General features: G+C 44.3%; 1 protein-coding gene across 1 annotated transcript in view; it reads right to left on the reverse strand.

The window, feature by feature from the left end:
- DNER (delta/notch like EGF repeat containing) overlaps positions 1-24930 on the reverse strand; it is a 298589-nt gene that overhangs the window by 102005 nt on the left and 171654 nt on the right. Inside the window, exon 6 of the mRNA XM_081262396.1 lies at positions 9618-9771. Coding sequence (XP_081118522.1) covers positions 9618-9771 — 154 coding nt within the window. The remainder of the gene's footprint in view (positions 1-9617; positions 9772-24930) is intronic.

The raw sequence follows: 24930 nt of genomic DNA on the forward strand, positions 1-24930 counted from the left end.
AGTTTATCCTTATCCTTCTCTCTCAGTGTTCAGAAGCAACAGAGGTGTCCTTGTGGGTCATCTGTTCTGTGTCAATGTGCATATGTGTGTGTTATGTGTGTGCACATATATTGTGTGGGCATGTGTAGTATGTGTATGAGTGTGTACACATATACTGTGTGTGTGTGTGTGTGTGTGTTCTATTTTACTCTTACAAGGTCAGTACTGCTGTTCCATTTCACACATGATGAAACTTGGGCCTAAGTAGATAAGTAGAGTTGGTAAGTGACTCAACCTGGAATCCGCCCAGGACAGTGGATTCTGAACCCCCTGCTGTTAACTGTCACAGTATCCTTTCTGTCATTCATGAAGCTCATCTGAAAAGACTCTGAGACCTCAGCAAGGCCAGCCCAGAAGCCAGGGACAGTGGGCAGGGCTTGGTTCACTCAGGTGTGACTCTCCCACAGTCTCAGCAGTGCTACAATAAGGTTCTGAGGGTCACAAATGATCTGACTTGGCTCACCAGAGTGGGAGGCTGCAGAAAGAGCTGAAGCCACCTCTGTGCGGAGGCAGTAGAGGCGGTGCTCTGTGGAGGGCTTCACACTCTTGGCTGGACCGTCACAATATGAATAGCAGCTAATGTTTTTTAAGGGCTTACTAGGTACCAGGCATACCACATATATCATCTCTCTGAATCTGCAGATCAAGACTGGGTTGAATGCTCTCACCCATCTCAATTTAGAGACAGATCACTGAGAATCAGGAAGATTCAGTAATTTCCCCCAGGTCAAACAGAAAACGGGTAAGCTTGTTGCACGGACAACCCAACTTCCTGCCCAACTCAGTTCTGTGAGCAAAGCAGCATAGAATGTAGGGAGGGAGCAGAGGCTTGTCACAGTCATTCAGACAGCAGATGACAATGACTTGAATCAGGGCATTGGCCATGGGAAAAGAAGAGCAGAGACAGATGGGGAATCATTGTAAATAAAGCAAACTTGGTGGCTCTCCAAAGATCAAGCAGATGAGGGCGGCAGGCACAATGGCCCGGCTTCCAGTGTGAGGGAAGAGGGTGCTGGTGGCACCAGTGATTTACGCTGAAGATGCCAGGAAAGCCAGGCCCGAGAGCCTTTGAGGGAGGCCGAGGGAGGCTGGCACCAGGAACCGGGGTTGGTTTGAGTCAGGGGAGGAGGAGGAGTAAGCAGATACATCGATGCCAAGTCCAGAAAGAATAGTGGAGTGGAGGCAAGAGGCCAGGTTGGAAGGAGGAAGCCACCTGTGTGGTGACAGCTCAGAATGAGCGATTGCTACCAAAGGCAGAGAAAAGCAACTGAGGGTTGGGGAGAAGGGAGGCCTGGAGAGGTCTCAGGAGAACAGACACATGGAGGGCTCTGTGACACAGCCGAGAGGCACTCCTGGAGAGGTGACTAGCATGCGCTAGGAAAGAGCCCTGGAAAGCAGCCAGAGGGACACGCCAATGACCTTGGAGAAGCAGTTTCACCATATAAAGGGGAAAACAATGTGAGCGAGCGGGTAGGAAATTAGTAATCGTAGACCAACCAGTGTGTGCCAGTAATGGAGATGGAGAGAGAGAAGAAGGGGGAGGGTGGGGAGAAAGAGAGGAATGTAGTGGCCAGGAGGGAAGAGGAGGAGAGGGAAAGAGGGAAAGGAGACACAAGAGGAACAGGAGAGGAGGCGCACACAGGGAAGCAGAGCAAGGATTCACTTAGTTCTCGTTTTAGTGACTGGTTTGGAGGTGGAGAAGACCTGGGCATCACTGCAGACAGAAGCCAGGGGAGAGGTGGAGAGGGTCAGGAAGAGCCTCCTAAATGGCTTCCCCAAACGCCCTCCCTATGGCTGTTCTTCCCCAGCTTCCAGATGATCCTTTCAAGAGGAGCATTCAGATGGCCTGCCCAGCTCACACCTTCAATGGCTCCCTCACTCTCGGCCCAGTCCAGCTGGGTCCCAGCTCTGCGTCTCATCCCTGGGTCACTTGGGCTTTGTACTCCAGCGCCTCGTATTCCCGCCTCAGGACCTGTCATGTTCTTGGAGCAAAATACCTCACGCTAGGGAATTTGTCAACAATTCAATGCAGAGCTCACAGTGCTGGGGGCTGGGAGCCCAGCTCAGGGCACCCGCCGATTCAGTGCCTGGCGAGGGCTCGGTCCCCACAGCCGGTGCCTCCCATGTGTCTTCACGTGGTGGAAGAGGAAGGCAGCTCTCTGGAGCCTCCTTTATAAGAATATCAACTGCAACCACTAGTGCTCCACTTATGATCTGATCACCTTCCCAAGTCCTCAGCTTCTACTACCATCCCCTTGGTAATCACATTTCCAAATATGGACTTCAGTGGACACAAACACTCAGACCCTAACAAGTGTGCTGTTCCCTATGCCTGGAATCCTGCTTCCCCTGGTGAATGTGCGGCTCACAAGCTATTCTATTCAGGTCTCATGGCAAATGTTCCCCTCCTGGGAGGTCTTCCCTCATCACCCTATCCACAGCCCCATCCATTTCTCCTTATCTTTTTATTCTGTTTTATTTTTTCTTTATAGCACCCATTGTTCTATCAATTACACATACACACACACAAACGCACACCAAAGAACACACATGTGTGCTGTCTACTCATCTCCTTCATGAAAACCATGATGCGGGATTTTGCTTTGCTAGCAATTGTATTCTCAGCACCCAGAAAATGGCGGACATTGAGTAGATATTCAGTAAATGGTTGTCGAATGGATGACTGATCCTTACAACAACCTCTGTTTTGAAAGATGAGGAAACCAACAGGACTTAGGAAAAAAGGACAGTCTTTCAAGGTCACACAGTCAGCTAGTGGAAGGGGCTAAATTGAAACACCATGTTACAATTTTGGTTTTGGTCCTCCTTAGTCCTAACTAGTGTGACCTCTGGGACCAAGAGGGCATAAAAGACCTTGGGGCAACACATTCATGACCTGTCATAACTGTGAATACCTTCTACTCCATTCACAACGAATAGAAAATTGACAAACCATTCTGTTTCACAGTGGAAAACACCCTTAGACTCCAAGGAACCTGAATCTCAGTGTGTCCCCAAAGCTCTATGACCTTCACACCTCAGCCTCCAGAGGCAAGTTCTGAGGTGTCTTCCGGTCTGAAACTCTGAACTAACCCACTTTTGAAAACTATGCTCAGGATTTGCTAATGCACGTACTCCTTGAGTGGAATGAGGTTGGGGGTGAGGACCCACAGCTAATTCTGATCAGAATTAGCTTCCAGAAGGAGGTGACCCACTCCAACCCGACAATTCAAAGACACCAACGCTTCCTCCGACAGTCAGGGCTGGAAAGGGAAAGCTGGGACAGGAGCACATGTCACCCTCCCCTTGCCTCAGAGGACGAGATTTAAAAATAGGCTGAAATCACCAATTAGTCAGAACAATGTAGTGGCTTGAAGTTGAAAAATGCTTTGCATACTGCTAATAATATTTTGGCAGCCCTGGTTCTGAGCACGCACCACAGACATTCCTCTTAGAAAAAGAAAGGGCTCCTTTGAGGGAAAATTATATTCCTGAAATTAGAAGACTTTCATAAAACAAATTGTGATTAAAGAAGTTAAATTCCATCTTAGTCATGCATTGAGTGTCTGAATCCATTATATTAAAAAGCAAATGAAAACTAGAGGAGAGAGTTTGTGACCAAATCACCGCAGACTCCAACCCATTATATTCATGATCTCTAGATTATTCATGAATCAAAAATATCTATTGACACTTGACATAGAAGATAAAACAAAATACAAAAACACTGACAAATTTGGGTCTGCATATTCTCTGCTAAAAATAATATTTTCACTTACCAAGAAATGCTCTCCTCTCAGGAGAAACAAATGTTGCATCAAAAACCCCCATGAATACCCTTTTAGGGGGACATTTTTGTTCTCAGATAACAACATTGTTTGAATTAATTTATTCCCCAAACAATTTTGCAAGATCAATCTTGCAACAATCAGAGCACAATAGAGTCAATTTTCAAAAGGAATCCTTATGTGTATCTGTTGCCTTAAAGGTCAATTAATTGATGTTAATCAACTTGTAAATAGCTCTTCCACAAAGGAAATGTAATTTTTCTATAGAAAAATGATTTTTTTTCAGAGATGTTTGGAACTAACTTATATGCAAGAAGCTCCTCATTTTGAGCAACCAACCCCCTTTTTGGATTAAATTGCCTAATATTTCCCTCTTAAAATGAGATTTGTTTGATGTGAAAAGCTGAGAGGTAGAAGCGTCTTGAACACATTTATAATGAGAAAAACTCAGCCTTCCAGGTGGCTCCTCCCCTGAAAGAGCAGAGCAAACGGATCACCCACATGAGCTCTGGAGGCCACCACAGGACCTGGTTCAAGTCTGGGCTGTCACTGGCTTGTGCACCTGGCACGCTTTGGCAACAGGAGGTGTTCACCACCTTGGTTCCTCTTCCTAGAAAGACCCTCTAGGGACTAAGTGACAGAATGCTGGCAAATGGCATGCAGTGGAAGTGACATATATAAGGCACCATCCTGAGACATGAAATGACCTCCGGGTCCCCCTTTCCCTTCAGCAGCAACTGTGAAGGGGCACCTCTGGAGGGTGGAATCTTCCCAACAGGAAGGGACCTGGATCCCTGAGTCACCTTCTGGAGAGCAAGTGCCCTCATCAGACTGTGACACAAGCAGAAATTAAGCTGTGCTTGGAAGCCACTGGGGTTGGGGGACTTGGTCGTTCTTGCAATGCAGCCCAGAGTCCCTCTCCCATTCTCAGCCGAGTTACAAAACTTCCATGTGCCTCAATGTCCTCAAGGAAGAAACCAGCATAATTAAGAGCATCGACTCATCCACACTCGAGGATTACCCTTGAGAAGCGCTCAGCACGGACCTGGCACGTGATGAAGTCAAGAAACAGTCGCTGTATGTGTGCCCACGACAAGGAAAAGCTTGTTGAAAGTTGGCTGGAAGGAACGGGGACATGGGGGTGGGGTCCTGCAGGGGATGGAGCTGAAGAAACCTGCTCCAGAAAACAGCAGGAACAAGCCAAGGTAGATGAGCATGAGACTGAGGGCCGGGGTAGCCTTCCATCACCCCTCCCTCTGAAGGGACTGGTTCTAGAGCACAAGGAAGAACAGCACCCAGTGGGCAGGGAGTCCCATGTCCCCAGTTCCATGAAGGGCAGTGAAGGAAAGCTGCTGGGGGCGAGGGAGACCCGGCTACAGGTAGGGTGGCTGAGAGACCCCAGCCCACGTAGGGCCACCTGGGGGGACGGCAGCAGGTGAGAGAGGCGGTGAGAGCTGCAGATTCCAGGCGAGTGCAAGAGAATTTATTTAAACTGCTCTGATGATGCAGTGGCTTTAAAATGTATTCAACAGGAAAGAACTTTCACATGGAGGATTTCTCTCACAGGTGGGCAACCCCAAGCAAACACCACACCTTTCGAGAACACAGCTTGATGCGAATCTCAGTAATGGAGATGGTGAGTTTGGGAACTTGTTTCAACTGTCAACAAAGCAGAAAGGCTCCTACATCTAAGATAACACCTCACATTGTTTCTTGAAAATTGGGGAGTTTTCCAAATAACCCAATTAATAAGTGGGCAAATGAATTAAACGGACACTTCTCAAAAGAAGAAATACAAATGGCCAATAAATATATGAAAAAATCTTCAACGTTAGTAATTAGGGAAATACAAATCGAAACTACACCTAGATTTCATTTCACACCAGTCAGAATGGCAGCCATCAAGAATACAAAGAATAAAAAATGCTGGAGGAAATGTGGAGAAAAAAAAACCCACTTACACTGTTGGTGAGGTTGATGTTAATACAACCACGGTCGAAATCAGCGTGGAGCTTCCCTGAACAATGAGAAATGAACCACCAGATGACCCAGCTACGTCACTTCTTGGTATTTACCCTAAAGAATTAAAGTCAGCATACCTATGTTTATAGCAGCACAAATCATAATGACTAAACTATGGAACCATCCTGTCAATGATGAATGGATAAAGAAAATGTGGTATATGTACAAAGTGGAATTTTATTCAGCCATAAAGAAGAAGGACATTCATTTGCAGGAAACTGGATGGAACTTGACAACATTTCATATACTGTGTATTTACTGTGTATTTACAGAAACAGAATAGTCCTGAAGAAGAAAACTTAAGTTAACATTAAATATGAGATTGGGTCCCTATCGCACACCATAAAAACATAACTCAAATTCATATTGATTATAGATTTTGGTGAAAACCAAAAGTTTTAAATGCTTAGTGGAAAATATAAAGTAATGTCCTTAGCTCTTTAGACAGGAGAACATAGGATATGCGATAAGCTGGAACGTGTGTGATCAATCTTAAATAGGACGTAAAGTACATAAACTGCAAAAGCAAAGTTGAAAAATATAGTAAGATTGTCCATTCAAAAGACCCTTTGAAGTCAAAAGACAAATTGAAAACTTGGATAAAAATATTAGTATCAGAAATGAAGAGCTTCTACAAATCAACAAGAGCCACTCACACAATACAGAGGAAAGATGCAAAGAGCCAGGCACAGAGGAACATGTGCCTGTAATCCCAGAGGCTGAGGCAGGAGGATTACAAGTTCAAATTCAGCCTCAGCGACTATCTCAAAATAACAATAAAAAGGGCTGGGGATGTGGCTCAGTGGTTAAGCATCTCCGGGTTTACTCCCTGGTACCAAAAAACAATAGTGTGGGAGATGAGGGGAGAGAGAGAAAGAAAAGAAAAACAAAATGGAAAGACAAATATCACATACAAAGGAAATGTGTATAACCAACACACATGAAGAGAAGTTCAATGTCCATAATGATCAGTGAAACACAGAGATCACATAAGATACTTATTTTGTACTCATCAGGTTGGCAAACATTGAAAGTCTAACGCTACCAAGAAGTTGCAGATCCACAACATCACTCATACATTGCACATGTGGGTTTACATTTGTGTAAAAAATTTGAAAAGTACTTTGACAAGACCTCCTTAATTGATGGATCACACATGTTCCAGCACATCTGGTGCTCATCTCTCCTCTAGCACGTACACACAGAAGACATGCACGAGAATGCATATCAGTTCCCATCCACAGAAGGACAGATGAATGAAATTCCACATGGCAGTCAAAAAAGAATGAACTCTAGCAGGTGCCACAGCTCACACCTGTAATCCCGGCTATTTGGGAGGCTGAGGCAGGAAGATCATCTGAGCAACTTAGTGAAACCCTGTGTCAAAATTTTTTAAAAAGGGTGGGGGAGCTGGGGGTGTAACTCAGTGATAAACACCCCTGGTTGCAATTCCCAGTACCAAAAAAAAGTTGTCTATGCCTCAGTGACGTAGTATTAAGTGCAAGAAGTAAGGGCCAGAGAAGTGCAAATTGATGCTGTCACTTAATTCACACATGATACCATTTTCTAAAATTTGAAAATAATTAAAATAAAATGCTCATGTCATTTGCAGAAAAATGGATAGAACTTGAGAGCTTTATATTAAGTGGAAAATGTCACACTCAGAAAGTCAAAAGGTGCATTGGCAAGAAGGAGTTGAAGCAGGAAAGCAACTACATCAGATTTCCATTGGAAAATGGTCCCTGTGGCCACCTGGAAAGTAGAGCCACGGAGGCCGTTGTGGTGACAGGGTGAGTGGGGTCAAGAGTGGATGAGACACCACAGAGGCTAGTCAGTAGCACAGGCAAGGAACAAGACAACTGGCCTGGGGGGGGGGGTGGCAAGGTGACAGAGGTTGCAGAGGGCGTGGTGGATATGAGAGGTCTTGAGGTGATAAAATAGAGAAAACCTGGAAGTAGAGGGAATGGGACAGAGCAGGGGACGGGGTACCAGGGTTACCTCATAGGTGTCTGGTCACAGAAATGGATGGAACACTGGAACGTGAACTACAAGGTGCTGCTGCCTAAGGGGTTAAGTCTGGGGCCACTGAGCTGCAGGTGGCCTGGGCATCTAGACAGATACCAAGTAGGCAGTCAGATCCGTGGGTAGGAGGTAAGAGACTGCTATGGTTTGGATCTGGAATGTTCCCCAAAGGCTCACATGTTGAAGGCTTGGTCCCCCATGCAACACTACTCAGAGCTGGGGCTCTGCGGAAAGACTGGGCTCTGATTTTCTCCATACAGAATCCAGTGATGGATTCCTAACCGGACGGACTACTGGAAGGTGGTGGACACTGCAGGTGCTAGGGCTTAGTCGGAGGAAATGCCACTGGGGGCATGCTGTGGAAGGGGCTGTCTTGTGCCTGGCCCCTTCCTCTGACTCTCTTTCACCGTGAGGTGAGAGCTTTGCCCCACCACGCCCTTCTACCATGACATACGCCTCACACAGGCCCAGGAACAATGGAGCTAAGTAACCAGGGACCAAACCATGAGGTGACATAAACCTTTCCTCCTAAGGTCAGTTTCTCTCAAGTTGGTTTTGTCAGCCATGAAAAGCTGACGAGCAAAGACACTGTATAGGACTGTCGGGATGAATGGGTTGTGCCCTAAGTTCTGTCAAGAAAGGATGTCTGCCATCTACCAGCGAATGACACTGCAAAGCAAGTCCAAGAGCACCATCAGAATCACTTTTTAAAACATGCAGAAAAATACTTCATCATCTGTCCAGATGATGAACACACAGACACACACACCCCACTGGGTCTGGAGAGAAGATGCCACACCCCTAACCTCTTCCTGTGATTTTATTAAATTTGGATGGGGATAAACGACTGAAGTGCTCTTGCTTTTGAACCCATAAACTTCTACGTTGCTGAAGTGCGGTGATACCTCGTCTCCACAACCCGCTCATGCCATCGCTCCCTCCATCCTCATCCGGAACCCCCACCCAGGGGCAGAAGTTGGCAACGGGATGAGATGGAATGAGGAAAGGTGACCTCAGTTTTGTGTATTAGCTGACAGTGAAATAGGAGGAACCTGCTGGTGGTGTTCAAGCTGCACGGAAACAGCCGTATCGAATGTTCACTGGTCAGATGCCCTCTGGCTCCCCCAGGGTGTGTCACCTGGTAGGCTGAGCAGTAAGATGAGTGCCAGAGCATCGGGATCTGTAGGCACACAGCCACTGCGATCTCCTGGGAGTCACAGTGTGCCCAGAGGACTTCAAAGTCTCATCTAACATCCAAGATGTTACTAACGGAGGACTCGCCACAGTGTGCACAACAGCCTCCCACAAACTTGGGAGACCAAACGTATATAAACAAAAGGAAATGAACGAAAACAGGATTTGGTGGCTTTGCCTAACAAGCTTGTGTAGTTTATCCTTGATTTTCCTTAACTGACTTAACACAATCACCCGGCACAGTGCCAGCCCATGCTCAGTACATACTTACGAAATTGTTTTGGAAACATCCCGGACTCTATTTGACCAAAAGTATTATTTTCCCAGGACAAAAATGGTGGAATGCTAAAAAGGAAGCCCTCAAAATCAGAAAGCAAGGCGAGGGACATGACTAATCCTGCCTCCATCCCTGATTACATGCAGACTGAGAGAATCAAATGAGGTCTTGACGTCACCATGTCCCTTGGCGGGACAAAGTATCATTTAACCAAACTTAACTGATGAGCACACATTCTACAGAGAAATGCACACTCTTAGCTGTGAACACCATACCGGGAAGGCAGAGGCAGGTGAAATTGCGCCCGTCCTGCTTTTCATCGGCGTCCACACAGCTTGCCTGGTTCTGGCAGGGCTTCCTCTGGCACGCATCAAATTCTTCACAGAACGTGCCCACGTACTGGTCCTCACAGGTGCAGGAAAAAGTTGCCTAGAACACAAAGACCCAGTGTGTGTTACCTTGGGCTGTGAAACGCCAAAGCTCAAAATCGCCATGTCCTTTTAATAAAGATCCCAGTGCTGAGTACGTTAATCACATCCCTTATGTCATAATCTGGTTCAAAATCCCAGCTTTACAAGAAATAGTACGTATTTCTTTGCAGTTTAATTTCAGACATTTATTTTTACACTTCTTTATTCATATTTACCCAGCCATTTTCAATCTTCCTAAAAATAAACCTGGAAAGGACGACATGTTTTAAGCTAAAAATGAAGTTTTGCTGGCCTGACATGGAAATGGCAATCATGCTCGAGCAGATACAGTGTGCTCCAGCCATTAAATGAGATGTCACTCCAACCAACTAAAATCTTCAGCAGAGATAGCACTTGCAAAAAAAAAAAAAAAAAAAAAAAATCCACCAACATTGTGCTCAGACCATCCTTCCAGGGCACTGAAAGAATTTGCTGAATTACTCTCTAAATTGACCTCAGTGTACAGCCCTGCAGACTCCCTGAATGCAAGGGACAACAAAAGGAGTATAATTCAAGTAAGTATTTTGTGTGGTTCATTACAGTAACATTATCTTAGCAAAGGACTGTAACTCACAGAGTTCTGAAGCTTATTTTTGAGGTTACTGCAAACTCCAAATAAAACGGAGCCTTCCTGCTCCCTTCTTAATGTCACCCTGAGGGTAGTGGCAGGTCTGAAACAAACCACAAATGTGGCCTATGCAAAGCAATGTAGATCACTACAGGAGACTTCATGCAGGGGAGAGGAAGAGAGGCAAAAGACAAGCCTTACATTAGCAAGCCTTACCACCTAAAAAAAAATAAACAGACAGAAGCACATTTCTCAGTTCTGACCCCAAACCCTACTGTGACTTCCAGGAGACTGCAGCGGCCAGACTCTGATGCTCTGGAAATCATCTTGATTGACTTACTGCTCAATCTCCTGGTCATACACCCTGTGGCAACAAGTGTTCGAAACTCTACTGTTCAAAATTCCACCCACGGCCACTGTCCCACCCTCCCTTCCTCTCCCTCCCCTCAGCCTCCTACCCTAACCTGGGTCAGCCCAGGATCACGACCTAGTAGCCCATAGCACAATCCTGTGCCTGCCTGCCTTTGGAAAGAGGAGAGGATTATTCATAATTCTCTTTAATATGTTTTGTCTCAAGCATGTTTTATAATTCTGGTGCATTTCTTGGTAAGTTTTCTGCTGCGTAGTTAAGATTTTTTTGTAGCTATTGATCACAAGGCACTTCCCCATCCCATTCATATGGCACCTGTCATACTTGCTAGTGATCATTCCTGACATGTAAGATGCTAGGGTTTTGATACCAGTTGTCACACTGAGCTTTCATTACGGGTCAGAGATTTCAGCTGATTCTCAGGGTTTTTTTTTTTTCTCTCTCTCTCTCTCCTTCTCTCTCTCTCTCCCTCCCCCTCCCTCCCTCTCTCCCTCTCTCCTCTCTCTCTCTCTCTCTCTCTCTCTCTCTCTCTCTCTCTCTCTCTCTCACACACACACACACCCCTCCATACCATCTGCAACTCTATCATCTTCTCTTTTCCAGAGACAAAGGATGTATCAGAAATTTTTCCAGAATAATTTTGACCACAAAGGGATATTTGTGGAATGTATCACTAAACAGAAAGCTGCAATGATTGCTGAACATTATCAAATGTCATTTCTGATTTCGTAGAAATTATGTATTCATCTGTGACTTACTAATATATGCATGGAATGGCTAGATTTCCTAGTACTGATTCACCCTTATGCTCCTGGAAGAAATACCCACTTAGATCAGTATGCAAAATGCTTTTCATGTGGCTGGATTCAATTTGTGGGTAGTTATACTTCTAGTGCCTTCTTCTCTCCCCCTTCTCCCCTACTGACTCCCTTTTAAGCAAAATTATCCTTGAGCCTGAGGTTATGTCTCACACTATCAGAAAAGGCCCCTTGCACAAGTGACTGAATGGACGGTTGTTGGACCCCAACCTCAGACAACCAATTATGAGGCCAGGAAATAAATCATGACATTTAGCTTGACCAAACTGACAGGTTTTGTATAGGTGTGTTTCTTTCATTGATTGAATATATTTTTGTTAAGGAAATATAACAAGTTCTTTTGATTTGCATAACCAAGTCTCCTTGAGTTTAAGAACACAGTCTTTGATTTTATCATAGAAACTACTGGAATAAAAGGAATAGACCTCCCTCTTCAGTTACAGCTGTATTTTCAAGTTGTATAGCATCTCTCTGTGCTCTTCTTGGAAATGGAAATTCTCCTCCATCCTAGCAGTAGGTTGCAGACACCTCTGGCTTTTTATCATGTGAGCTTGTTCCCTTTGTGTGTCTGTGTGGACTTAGTAGCTGGAAACTGGATGAAAATGCATCAAGAACTGTTCGAATTCTCTCCCTTTACATAGGAAACTTCTTTTTCAGAATTGTCTTCTAAGGAAAAATCTTGTCCTTGCTCAAATGCCCAACAGAATACATGTTGGATATTTGCAGGAGTCCTGTCTGGAGTCCTTTGTTCACCGAAGATTTGTGACCACCTTTGAAATGTAAATGCTGTGCACGCCCAGTGCATACAGTTCCAAAGTGGGCCTCTGTGTCGTGATAAATTACTATATGCCATTGGTTTTGGCAGCTGTCTTCTCAAATTTACTTGATTTGTATCCAGGCATTCCGTGCTGCAGATAAATTTCCTTGGTTGTTTGAGGGATGTATTTGCATATAACTCATCCAGTAGTGCCACAGAAAATATGTCGCTTTTGAAAATAAATTATTAAAATCCCCAAATCAAATATCATCAGGTTAGCTTTGATTGGATTTAAAGCTGAAACAGAAGCTACACATTTTGTTTTGCTTTATTTTAAACATGAACCTTGAAAGAGGCTTTAAAAACTGCTAAAACAATTGCTTTTGACAAAGCAAAACACTGAATTGTTTCTTAAACCTTGATTGATGAATGGGGCAGGAGACAAACAGATGTTTGCATATCCACAACCATAAAATTTTGGTTAAATCGTTGTGTATTCTCTATCATGTCATCCAGAAAGTTAGATTTATTTCTGAATATATTTTCTAAGAACAAAGAGCTTCCCTATAATATTAAAATGTTCATTTTGATAGTTTTAAAACTGTTGACTTAAAAGAGATTGTGAATGTTTACTATAGGAAATTACGTTTATTAGTGTATTTTTGTGGAAAACTCTATTGATCACTGCAAAGTGTAAAATATTGTACTGTCCCTGAAAGATTTAACCCACTGCCTATGACATCCCAAATTTAGATCCAATTAATTCCACCAGCATAAGGGACAAAACAGACTTACTTGAAATCAGTAGTTCAACTAAATTACAGATAGTTCCTTGAAAAAGTATGAGATACATATATAAATATAGAAGTATTGTTCAAGTAAAATGAAAAGTGACCTTCAAAGATTAATTTTAAAACCCAATACAGAATCTCAATTTTCCACAACAGCTTGAAGTCAAATATTCCATTTGTACATTAATGAAACTTTCTCAGTCAGTGGTAGAAAGTTTACTTTGAAAAGTTTTAGGTTAAAGAAAAAATTCATTCATACATGCACTCAGTTATTCAGCCATTCAACAACTATTTATCGAGTACCTACTACCTCCCAGGAACCATCCTAGGAGTCAGGGTCAAAAAAGTGAACATGCCTCTCATGCAGAGTATATTCTAGCAGGAGTGACTGACTAGTTAATGGCATAGTGGATTAGTGACAAATGACATGAGGAAACAGAGGGGAAGAGAAGTGGGGGTGGGGTATGAATTTTAACCAAGGCACACTGCTATGGTGAGGACTGAGCAGAGAGCTGGCGGAGGCGAGGGAGGGTCTGGGAAAAGATGTGTAGGCAAAGAGAAGAGCCCAGGCACAGACTCCAGGTAGAGCACGCCTCGCACTTTCAAGAAAGATCCAGAGGCCAGTGTGGCTGAAGCAGAGCAAACCACGGAGTCATGGGTCAAGACAAATGAAGGGCACAACGGTCATGCAGGACAGTGGTTCTCAGATGGGCCATCCACCTCCTAGGGCACATTCAGCACTGTCTGGAGGCACTTTGTGTTGTCACAACGAGGAGCTTGCTGCTGGCTTTAAAGGATAGAGTTAGAAGAGAGTTAGACTGTTGCTGCAGAACATCACTGGAGATGCCACTGTCCAAGATGAATTCATAATCCCACTCACTCAGTGGTCAAGCCAGGTGTCAATACTGTGGGCACCAGAGCTGTGGCTGTGGCGAGGGACAAGGACACAGTGTTCTCAGAGCTTATGCACTAGTGGAAGAGACAGATGCGCTCTAAGATAACATCCTAGAGTGACACCAGATACATCCTGTCACCTAGTGACAAATGGTTTAAGCAAGCATAAATCAATACATGAGGAGACAGAACGATGGTGGGGTGTAAGGTGACTTTCATCTCTCGTCCCCCTGGCAGCCTAGACCAGCCTAAACCAGATGACACCGAATTGCTATTTCACCTTACTCTCTCAATAGCGTCGTGAAGGAACACCCATTCAACCCTTGAAGACCTTTAGCATCAGCCGCTGTTGAGAACAGTCCGTACTACATGTCACGTGGTTCTGGTTTATAAAGTTTGACCCAAGAAAATCCACTCACGTAAGTGCCACTCATTTTGCCAATCTGAGACCTGGTGTTTAGTCCTATGAACAGTTTGTGATACTTTTTTTTTTTTTTTCTTTTTGGATTGGCTCCTGCGGCTCAGAATCTATTTGAACTTCAGCCTTCACTCTAGCAAGGGCTGTATGACCTATAAGACTATTTCCCCCTCCTAACTGGACTATGGCCATCTAATTTATGTATTCCCTCAGACTTTTTGGTATTTGTCTATTTAAATATTTTTACAAAACATAAAGCTAAATGTATAAATTAATAAGGGTCCTTGGAAATCTGGCCCAAGCCTACCTTCAGTTTCATTCTTGGTAATTTTTACCCGTCAATAAAGTTTAATTGTTGACTGACAAATTGTCCCACAGAGATAAGTTTTCTGAGAAACTGTATTTCTCTCTTTGAGAATCTGAATTCATAAATTCTATTTCCTTTTTATTTTACTTAAATAAAGAAGACTTATTTAGGAAAATGGACTTTGTTTTTGATGTCCCAGTGATATCAATATGAACATAAAAGTCCCAGAAGACTACACATTGATTTCCTTGTTTATAAAACTTGCTTACATGGAATTATCTCATTAATTGTCGCCACCTCTGTCAGGTGGGTATTACTGGATCCATTTTATGAATTGACCACAGTCTCAACAGAGAGAGCAGATAAATTATTTCGGGTGTCCCTGTTGGCAAGTACAAAGTCGAGGCTTAAACCACTTTGACTGAATCCATAATGTCCTTCACTGCCATCAGGGCCTCAGGTTCAGGACACCCTTTACCTTTCTCCAAAAGAACTGCAAACTCACCAGCACCTTAGTTCTGACTGCAGTTTGTTATGATTTCCGCCTCTTCCCTCCCTGCTAGGCTGCCTTTCTTAGCTCTGCATTACTGACTATCTTTTTGATTCACTGATTCTAGTTTCCCAGAGTCTTACCTCATTCATTCTCAGAAAGTGCCAAAACAGAGTGCAGACGCTGCTTCCCAATGGCTGAAAGTATCTCTTGTACATAAAGTTCTTCATCACTCGTGAACAGACTTTGGGTGATTCTTGGCCAGGACTGGAGGCTTCGCACTCTCGGGCTGTCCTTACTCAGACACGGTGGGTATTCACTGAATGGAGCTGCCACTGTCCACAATGAATTCATAATCCCACTCATTCCCTCATTTAGGACTTAGAGGAGGGTTCTGTAAGTCCAGGTCCTCTTCTATTTCCTTATCTATCTCTGATAACCTTGGCTTTTGTTAAAATAGCATCCTGGCTGCCCTTATGTTCCTTGACCACACATTTCATATGAAAGGACCAGCCTCAACCAGATGACAAAGAGTCTCTAAACCTTCGAGAACAGAGAGGAGATGATTCAAGCCACATCTTGCTGACATCTGGCTCACTCATAGTTAAACGTCTGGCCACCTGCAAGGTTGACGCTCTGCCTAATGAGTGGATGACCTTGGAAGCTGGATGACATAGATGTGGTAGTTTGCTAAATTACCCTCCCAAACTTTATATGTGTTTGAAATTTTCCATAATAATTTTTTTTTATTGTATGAGTCTGGATAGGACCAAGAAAGGAAGATAAAATGTTGAAACATTGGAATCCACTGTGGCCTCCTGTGTCCAGCTCCTCCTGGGGAATCCGCTCTGGCACTTGCTGGAGGCAGGCTGTGGAGAAGTCTGTGTCACTGAGTCCCCATATATGAAGTCCCGCTCCGGAGACTCAGTTCAGATCCAGTGCCAAGAACAGCTCTGCTTGCCTGAAGGGACCAACTCATGTTCCCCTGGTAGATACCATGAGTCACATTTCCCTCAAAACAACCCAGTCTGCATGAAGAGAAGTGTCAGCCATTCCTATGCCAAAGAAGGTTTGGCCGCCTCTCAGCCTCCCCTGCTGCGGGGGTCGTGAGTGGGGCAGACCCAGCCAACCCTATGCTGGAAGAGAGGGAGCCCCACTCACAGAGCAAGAGTAAAATTCAAAGGCCTCGCAGCACTGGCAGCGTTAGGAAGGAGAGTCTGTTTCCCAACATTGGAAAGTTCTAGAATCTTTCTACTGCAAAGTTTTTGGAGGAGCTCCAAGAGTGACTGTCTGTGGAGATGTCTCCAGGAATAAGAATTTCACAACCCCTGCAGATGAGAGCTCATGTCCCTCTCAGCAAACACTGGGAACTAGACTGTGAGTCCTCACTCACTTAGATAGAAGGGCACAGCTAGACCCCAGCCTGCACCATCCATCACCGCCAAAGGCCTCTACCCTGAATCTTTGGAGACAGAGGCCACAGTAATCCTCATCCAAGGACTCTTCAGCAGTGAAACTACATCAGATGGTCACTGGGTCTGAAATTACAGAGCTGGCAAACTCAAAAACACAGGTGCAAAGTAGAAACCATTGCGTGCATTTGTATTTGATTAAGCATAGCCGAGGTGTAACTAGAAAGGTCAGAGGTCAGTCTAGCACACCTAGACTAGATGGAATTTGCCTTTCACTAATCCCAGACTGGGTATTTCGAGAGGCAGAAGGGATTATTCAGATGCAGAATTTAAGAGACTTATCAGAAAATTCTATTTATAATGTACAAGTGCCTAGGAAAGTCTTTTCCTGAGCTGAGACCACACAAGAACTCCTGGAACCCAGCCACGGCACAAATTGTTGGGGGAAGAGAGTGCTCAAAGGAAAACTTACTATGAATTGCATTTTTTAAAATTTTCATCTGATGCTGGGCACAGCGGCGCACACCTGTAATCCTGTGGCTGGGGAGGCTGAGACATGAGGATCACGAGTTCAAAGCCAGCCTCAGCAAAAGTGAGATGCTAAGTAACTCAGTTGAGACCCTGTCTCTAAATATAATACAAAATAGGGCTGGGGATGTGGCTCTGTGGCCAAGTGCCCCTGAGTTCAATCCCCAGTAATCCCTCCCAAAAAATTTCATCTGTTGGCTGGGTCCTATCTTCTATTATTTGTTATACGTGTCATTTAAACAACATACTCATAATGCTTATAGCTTACAATTTTATTTTTTAGACATACCATTATTTTTCCATTTGGATTTATTAACTGCAAATATAATAACTGGTCAAAAATATATATAAACTTAAGCTGGGCACAGTGACGCATGTCTGTAATCCCAGCTACTTAGGAGGCTAAGGCAGGAGGATCACAAGTTCAAGACCATCCTGGGCAACTTGGTGAGACCTAAAATAAAAATTTTAAAACATGTTGGGGAGGGCTGGGGATGTGGCTCAAGGGGTAGCGCGCTTGCCTGGCATGCGTGCAGTCCGGGTTCGATCCTCAGCACCACATACCAACAAAGATGTTGTGTCCGCCGAGAACTAAAATAAATAAATAAATTCTCTCTCTCTCTCTCTCTCTCTCTCTCTCTCTCTCTCTCTCTCTCTCTCTCTCCCCCTTTCCTCTCTCTTTAAAAAAATAAAAAAATAAAACATGTTGGGGATATATTATATAGCTCAGTGGTAGAGTGCCCCTGGGTTCAATCCCCAGTATTGTAAGGGATAGTGGGGGGCAAGGGATGGTGTGGGAAAGCAAACATACAGACCATCTGAGCATTAAATTTGAGTCTGGACATTTGTGAAATCATATAATGCATTCCTCTGGCTTAATAGTTAAATTTTAAATAATAGTAGCAATAATGAGAGTCCTGCTGTTTCCTTTGAAAGGACAGTGAATTTTACTTTAATAGGCAGGGGAGAGGAAAGTAAAAGTCTTTTAGGGAATTTCATAAAAGCCTTCCTGCTAAATCCAGATGTATGGATTCACAGAATGGAGATGTTCAAAAGCATTTTCTAAACATCTCCTAGAAACTGATGTATTCTCAGCATCTTGGGGTGATCACAATTAGGCATAAGATTTCTGTGCCATCAGTTGTGTTCTTCAATTCACTAACTTCCGGACCTTTATTTGTAGCAACACTCTAATCCATTAACAAAAGTAAAGTTTGACCAAAAAAAAAAAAAAAAGTCACTGAAAATTCATCTTTTATTGAATTTCTCTGGAAAGCCTGATTCCACAAGCAAATGCATACCGTTCTACTTTCTTATTCTAAAATTCCATTTAGCCTTCAAGTCATTTCCTTTGCTACATCAAAAGAAAATTGTAAGAAAAAAAGCTTTAAGAAAATGGAAATTTATGTATAAATTATTAATGAGAAGGTCTTGCTGAGGAAGGGTGATCTTTCCCAACCTCTTCCTGAGGTTACCTCCGACGGGAGCAGAGATGATAAGCCAGTGGTAACTAAAGACGGAAAGTTGGTGGAGACGGGGCAGGCACAAAACTGTCATCCACTGAAGAAGTCCCCACGTTTCAAGTACCACATGGGGGTGATCTCCCTGAGTCTCCTAAGGGCCTTGCAGAATAAGTATTATTTTTCTATTTTAGCAATGAGGAAACAGATCAGAGAATTTAAGCAACTTGCTCAAGGTCACAGGGCGCAGATCTGGTCTCCCTGTAAAGACATTATTACAATTTAAGACATTCAGAAATGCAAAGAATTGGGTACCTAAGCAGGAGGTGCCGGTTTCTAACAGATTTTGAGAAAAGTAGAGAGAGGAGCATTTGAGGGGGGATGATCTCCATGGCTCTTCCCTCCTGGATCTGTGGCCCGTGAAGGGCACTAACCCCCACTGCCTCTGTCCCAGGCACTTCATGTCACTCCAGGTGCTAACAACCATCTCCTGGGGCTCTTTGCCACTCACGCTGCCTGAGTCTGCTGGGGATGCCACCACAGAGGGCCACCACAGAGAGCCACAGACTAGGTGCCTGGAACACCAGAAACTTCCTGCTCACGGCTCTGGAGGACAGAAGCTGAGATAAGGCGGGCAGGGGCGGTTTCTCCCGAGGCCTGTCTTGTAGACAACTGCCTTCTGGGTGTCTGCACCTGGGCTTCCCTGTGTGTGTCTCCACAGCCTCCTCTCATCAGGACCCTGTCTTATCTTGTCCCATGAAGCCCTACCCTGTGACATTATTTCACTTGTTTGCCCCTTCAAAGACCTCATCCAGATAAGGCCACTTTCTTAGGTCCTGGAGATTAGGACTTAAACATGGGAAGGGGCAGAGTGAGCCCATAACCCTCTCTTACTCCTCCAGCTACTTCCAGAATGCTGCGGTCAGTCCTCCATGGAGACTTGACGCTTGCTATATTCACCCCCATTATTCTGGAACATGTACCCTATTCTGAGAGCGACTCCTGTGTGAAGAGATAAGCCTGCACACAGGGGACATGCAAGAGCCAGGTCTAGCTAGTCACCCCTGTCATCTTCACCATGAATATTCACTGAGCATCCAGGAAGGGCCCGGCTCTGCTCAGAGGGCTCTGTACACTACACAGATCCTCAGAGACACCTCAATATGTTGCTATTGCCATTTTATGCTGGAAGAAGCTAAGGCACAGACGAGTAAATGGCAGGCTCATAAATTGAAGTGTGGAAATTGAGTGCAGGGAGTCTATTCCAGGGCTGCCCTCCACGTTAGAAGAACATGACTCAGGTGACCACGGAGAAGGAGTAAGAGATAATACCACCTGGTTTGCTGAGAGCCTACTCCTGGTTCTTCTCTCTTTCCCTTCCTTGGGCAAGTAAATGTGTCATTCATTGCTTTGTTTCCTGTTGGGCCCCACTTCAATAACAGAGGAGACGTGCTACAGCCTCAAGATGGTATCATTTATGTTGTACTTTTAAAATGTAGCTGTTGAAAGAGCTAAAATAATTATGTAAATTAGTGCAGCCATTACGGAAAAAAGCATGGAAGTCCCTCAGAATGTTAAAAATAGAACAGGCATCTGATGCAGAAATCCAGCTGCTGGGTCCATATCCAAAGGAAACAAAATCAACATGTTGAAGATACATCAGTGCTCCCATGTTTACGGCAGCACCAATCGCAAGAGCCAAGACACAGAATCACCCTAGGTATCCAGCAACAGACGGATGGACGAAGAAGTGTGGTATGTATATACAATGGAATGGTATCCGGCCTCTAAAAAGAGGAAATTCTATGATTTGCAACACCCTGGGTGAACATGGAGAACAGTACGTCATGTGAAATAATCTAGATACAGAAGAACAAATACTGGATGCTCTCACTTGTATGTGGAATCTGATCTCCGAGAAGGACGGAGTAGGAGGTAGCTACCAGCAGCTCAGGTGATTTGGGCAGACGAAGATGTTGATCAAAAGATGTATCATTATAGTTAGGAGAGGGGGAAAAAAGTCAAGAATAGGCAAATGGAGAGAGACAGGAAGTAAATAAGTGACCTCCTGGGCTGGGAAGAAAGGGAGGGGAGAAAACAGGTGGGGAGGGATGGATAGCAACTGCCCTGGTGACGGAGCCTCTTTCTTAGGGGAGCAGAGGCTGTAAGCCTGACTGTGGGGATGGACGCCCCTGTGAACAGAGGACAGACCACTGGACTGTACACTGGACTGTAAGATGGGGAACTGCTCAGTAAAGTTGTCCTAAAACACAAAACAATATAAAGGACATTCAGAAACACTTGTCAGTAACAAAGGGGTCTGCCACAGACAGCCACTTAGATAATTGTGTCAGTGACACAGGATAATAAAAGCCAACCATCAGATCTCCTATAGACTGGGTTCAGGGACTCAGACGAAGGTGAAGTCTAGAAGCTGGGCTTGGGTGAGAGCATCAAAATCCCTCTCCCTCCTCTTCACTAAGACTGGCCTGGCCCTTTGCAGACCTTGGAGACAGGAAAGGATGACGTGCTCAGACAGATGTGGATACCAGGCAGGGGCTGCTCCTGTACCTGGCCCAGGTAAAAGGGACAACACCTGACCCTGATAAAGACACTGACTACCCAACATTCTGATTTCTCTGCACTGATCCTTAGTCCAATTCTAAGTGACAGCTTTTGGCCTTTGGGGAATGAACCACTGAGTTCTTGAGACATTTGCCACCACCTGAAATTCCAGACCCTGAGGTAGGTATAAACAGGAAAGTTCTGCCTGTGTGGCACCCACTCTAAGAGCGAGGCTGCTGCCTGAGAACACCACAGTGGCGTGGGTTCTGCTTTCCTCCTCCTGTCCTCCATTCCTGTGTCCCTAGTTTCCTGGGGCTGTTTAACACACATGGCCCCTAACGCAACAGGCCACAGCTAACCAACGTGTGTGTCCCCATTCCCATTCTAAGCCAGCACACCAGTCTTCCTATACACATCTACACTTTACTCCAGCTTCTCTTTCCTGTTTGACTCACAATTCTCATTTGACTCCGTCTTCCCACATATTTTCTTCTTCATAGGTTATTTTACAGTGATGAGAGCAATTCCTTGTACTATGTATGGCCCAAGTCAGCATGGGAGCCCATTGAATAGGAAAATCTGGCATTTGGGAACTTCCAGTGGCAATGCCACTGGTTAAGACCACCCAGATACATGTGAATTTCTATTTAGCTCTGCCAAAAAGGTCCCACACAGCACCAGAGATGGGGGTGACCTGCTGAAGCCACACAGACTCCCAGAGATGGGTGTGGTCTGCCAAGATGCCAATCAACCTGTTGACTACAAGACATGGCGAAGCAAGACTCCACCCCTGAAACCTTATCCCTGCTTTGATGCACCCCCTTAAATAAGCCACCAAAGCCATTTTTAAATTGTTCTGTTCCAGCTCCTACCAGGACTGGAAGAATCTTTCAGCTGCTCTTCTTTAAAACCTACTCTTCAACTCCACCTTTTATTTCTTTACTAATTATTTAAGGCTTTAATTTTCTCAGGTAGCTTATACCCTCTTGGGCAGGATAAAGGACCCTGATGAAGCGCTGGCAGCCTCACTATATTATAGTGCATTATATGCTTTTGTGGATAGCCTCTATCAAATACAAAGAGAGATCATGAACAAACATGACAATAAAGCCTGACAGAGAGGTGACACAGGATCAGTCAGGTCTTCCTTCGGAGGGTGAATGCCAATTTCTCATAATAGTTCTCCTATAGAAGTAAGAGTAGATGCTTCAATATGGAATATTGACATTGAAGCCTCAATTCTAAGAGGTTTACATAATCCCTGACACTATGAAATTTGACTGAACAGATCTCAATATTTTAAAAATTCTTTTCATTTTGTTATAAAATATTTTATTTCTATGGAGTCTTTGATGTGATCAATGCATCTCTTACTTGATTTGAGTCTATACCCACATAAATTGAAACAGCACCGGCAAAGGTGGGCAGGTCCCGTCATTCATGTTAATTAAATCTCAGCTCCTTAAACACTCATTTCTGTCATTTATTATTGAACAAAAGGCATGTTGTGTCTAATAAATGTGTTTCTCCAGAACAATTAGAAATGAATTATTTTAATAATCTCTGGAAGAATTGCATCCAAATATCTAACTCAGGAGTGGCAAAGGAATGAGATGAGCTCACAAACAAAATGACTCTTGTTTGCTTTCAAGCTGTTTTATTCATCTATAATGTTCACGTGAAGCAACTGCTGTCTTGGGATCATCCAAGTCTCTGGTGTGAGTAAGAAAGACAGGCAGCAGAGTCTGAATGGAAGAGCATGAGCTGTCTTCCTTCCACAAATGTCTTGGTTAATGTGTCGGATTTTAACCAGCATGATGCTTGTAACTCATTTATGAGCCCAACTAGGACATTGGGTTTGGGCTCTTTTATTCAGAAAAAAAGAAATCCATGCCTCGGTTCCCTATCTGATCAGGAAAATGTCCCCGTCACAGGGCTGGGGATATGGGAATCCTCAGGCTGACACAGATCCGTTTGGATGTGGGGAAACACGGTTAGCTTCCATCCTCATTCATATGCACGACCTCGGGCAGAAGTCAACACACCTTGCAGCATGACCTCCAGTCATACCCAGTCCTCAGTGTGGAGGCCAATCTCAAATCCTTTCTTCAAATGATAATTTCTAGAGGTTCCTGTGTTCTTTAAAAAGGGGGAGTCTTATAAACTGCCCCAAATTTCTGTCCTCTCTGAAGGTCACACAGCTGGGCTTTTGCTGTGGAATAAAGCTCAAGTCACTTGTTTCACAGATGAGGCCTTCCCTAGTGTTTCTAAGGCTCCTTCAGAATAAAAGCAGTTTTTATCTGGCATAACATCTGCCTCCAAAGAATGGCTCACATATAGCCCGCCTTGCCATTTCTGAACTAGGAAGAGATGCAGATTGGCCAACAGGTTTGTCAAATCTCACCTCTCCACTCCCAGGTTCCTATTCTTACACCCAGCAGCTTCGGGCAGCACCTGAATTCTAGAATAATCTACTCGTCTCTCTCCTACTGAAACCCACTCCTGAGGAAGCTAAATTATTCCAGTTTTTTAATGTGCTACCATTTTAGGGACATTTGCATTTAAATAGGAAATCATGCCTTTATTACATAGGAATTAAGCTCAAAAAACAGGAATCCCTAGCACCCTGCCAGGCTGCTGTCTCAAGGAAATTTGGAATAAAGAGACCTCCCCAGATGGATTGAATCTTTCACCATGTAAACCCCCTCAGCCCACATCCTTCTGTCCAACAGCAATGGACAACTGGATTGTACCAATGTTGAGTCACTCTTAATTTTTAAATATTTTTTAATTTAGTTCCAAAACATGGGCCTTCATAAAAACTTTTCTGTAATTAAATAACTTCCTGCTATTACTGCTGGCTGGTAACTATAGTTTTGTTATTCTTTAGAAGACCTATGTATCAGGTTTCCTCCTGGGGAACATTTATAAACTCATGAATATCCCTGGCTAAAATTGATATCTGAAAACAGTTTTATTTTTTTAACTGCAAAACTAAAATTCACTTGCCTGAGTCAAGTCAAAATAATGGGTAAAATGTAAGGCACGCACCCAGTTGCCTGTTCCTGTCGCCAGTGGCACCAGCTCTTGTTGTGACACAGTTTTTAAAAGCACAAAAGCTAGCAGATGAAGCATATACTGGTGACTTAGATTCAGAAGTTCAGTGTCAGCCTTCTCCCAACCATTAGCCTTTAAAATTAGAACTCCAAAAAAGGGAATTAAACACAAGTCTAGACCCAGATGATCTGATGACCACCAAAGCCAATTAAAGTCAGCTGTACTGGCCAGATACACTTTGGGTAGTTCAAAAGAGGAAAGATGGAAGCAAACGTTCCCCAGGATAACAGGGTGGGGATGCTGTTATGGTTTGGAGATAAAGTGTCCCCCAAAAGCTCCTACATTGATGCAGGAATATTCAGAGGTGAAATGATTGCGCTGTGAGAACTGGAACCTGATCCTCCCTCCTAGCTGAATGGACTGACTGGGCGGAGACTGTAGACAGGTGGGATGTGGCTAGAGGGGGCACCTTCCCTGCAGCTCCTTCCCCTCTCTCTACTTCCTGGACGGCCATGAATGGAGCAGTGCCCCTCCACCACACCTGTCTACCATGATGTTCTGCCTCACCTTGGGCCCAGAGCAATGGACTCAGCCCACATGGACTAAACCTCTGAAACTATGGCCCCAAATAAACTTTTCCTCCTCTGAGTTGTTCTTGTCGGGTATTTTGGTCACAGTGATCC

This window comes from Spermophilus citellus, assembly GCF_964194105.1.
Source record: "Spermophilus citellus genome assembly, chromosome: 11".
In the NCBI taxonomy this organism is placed as follows: Eukaryota; Metazoa; Chordata; class Mammalia; order Rodentia; family Sciuridae; genus Spermophilus; species Spermophilus citellus.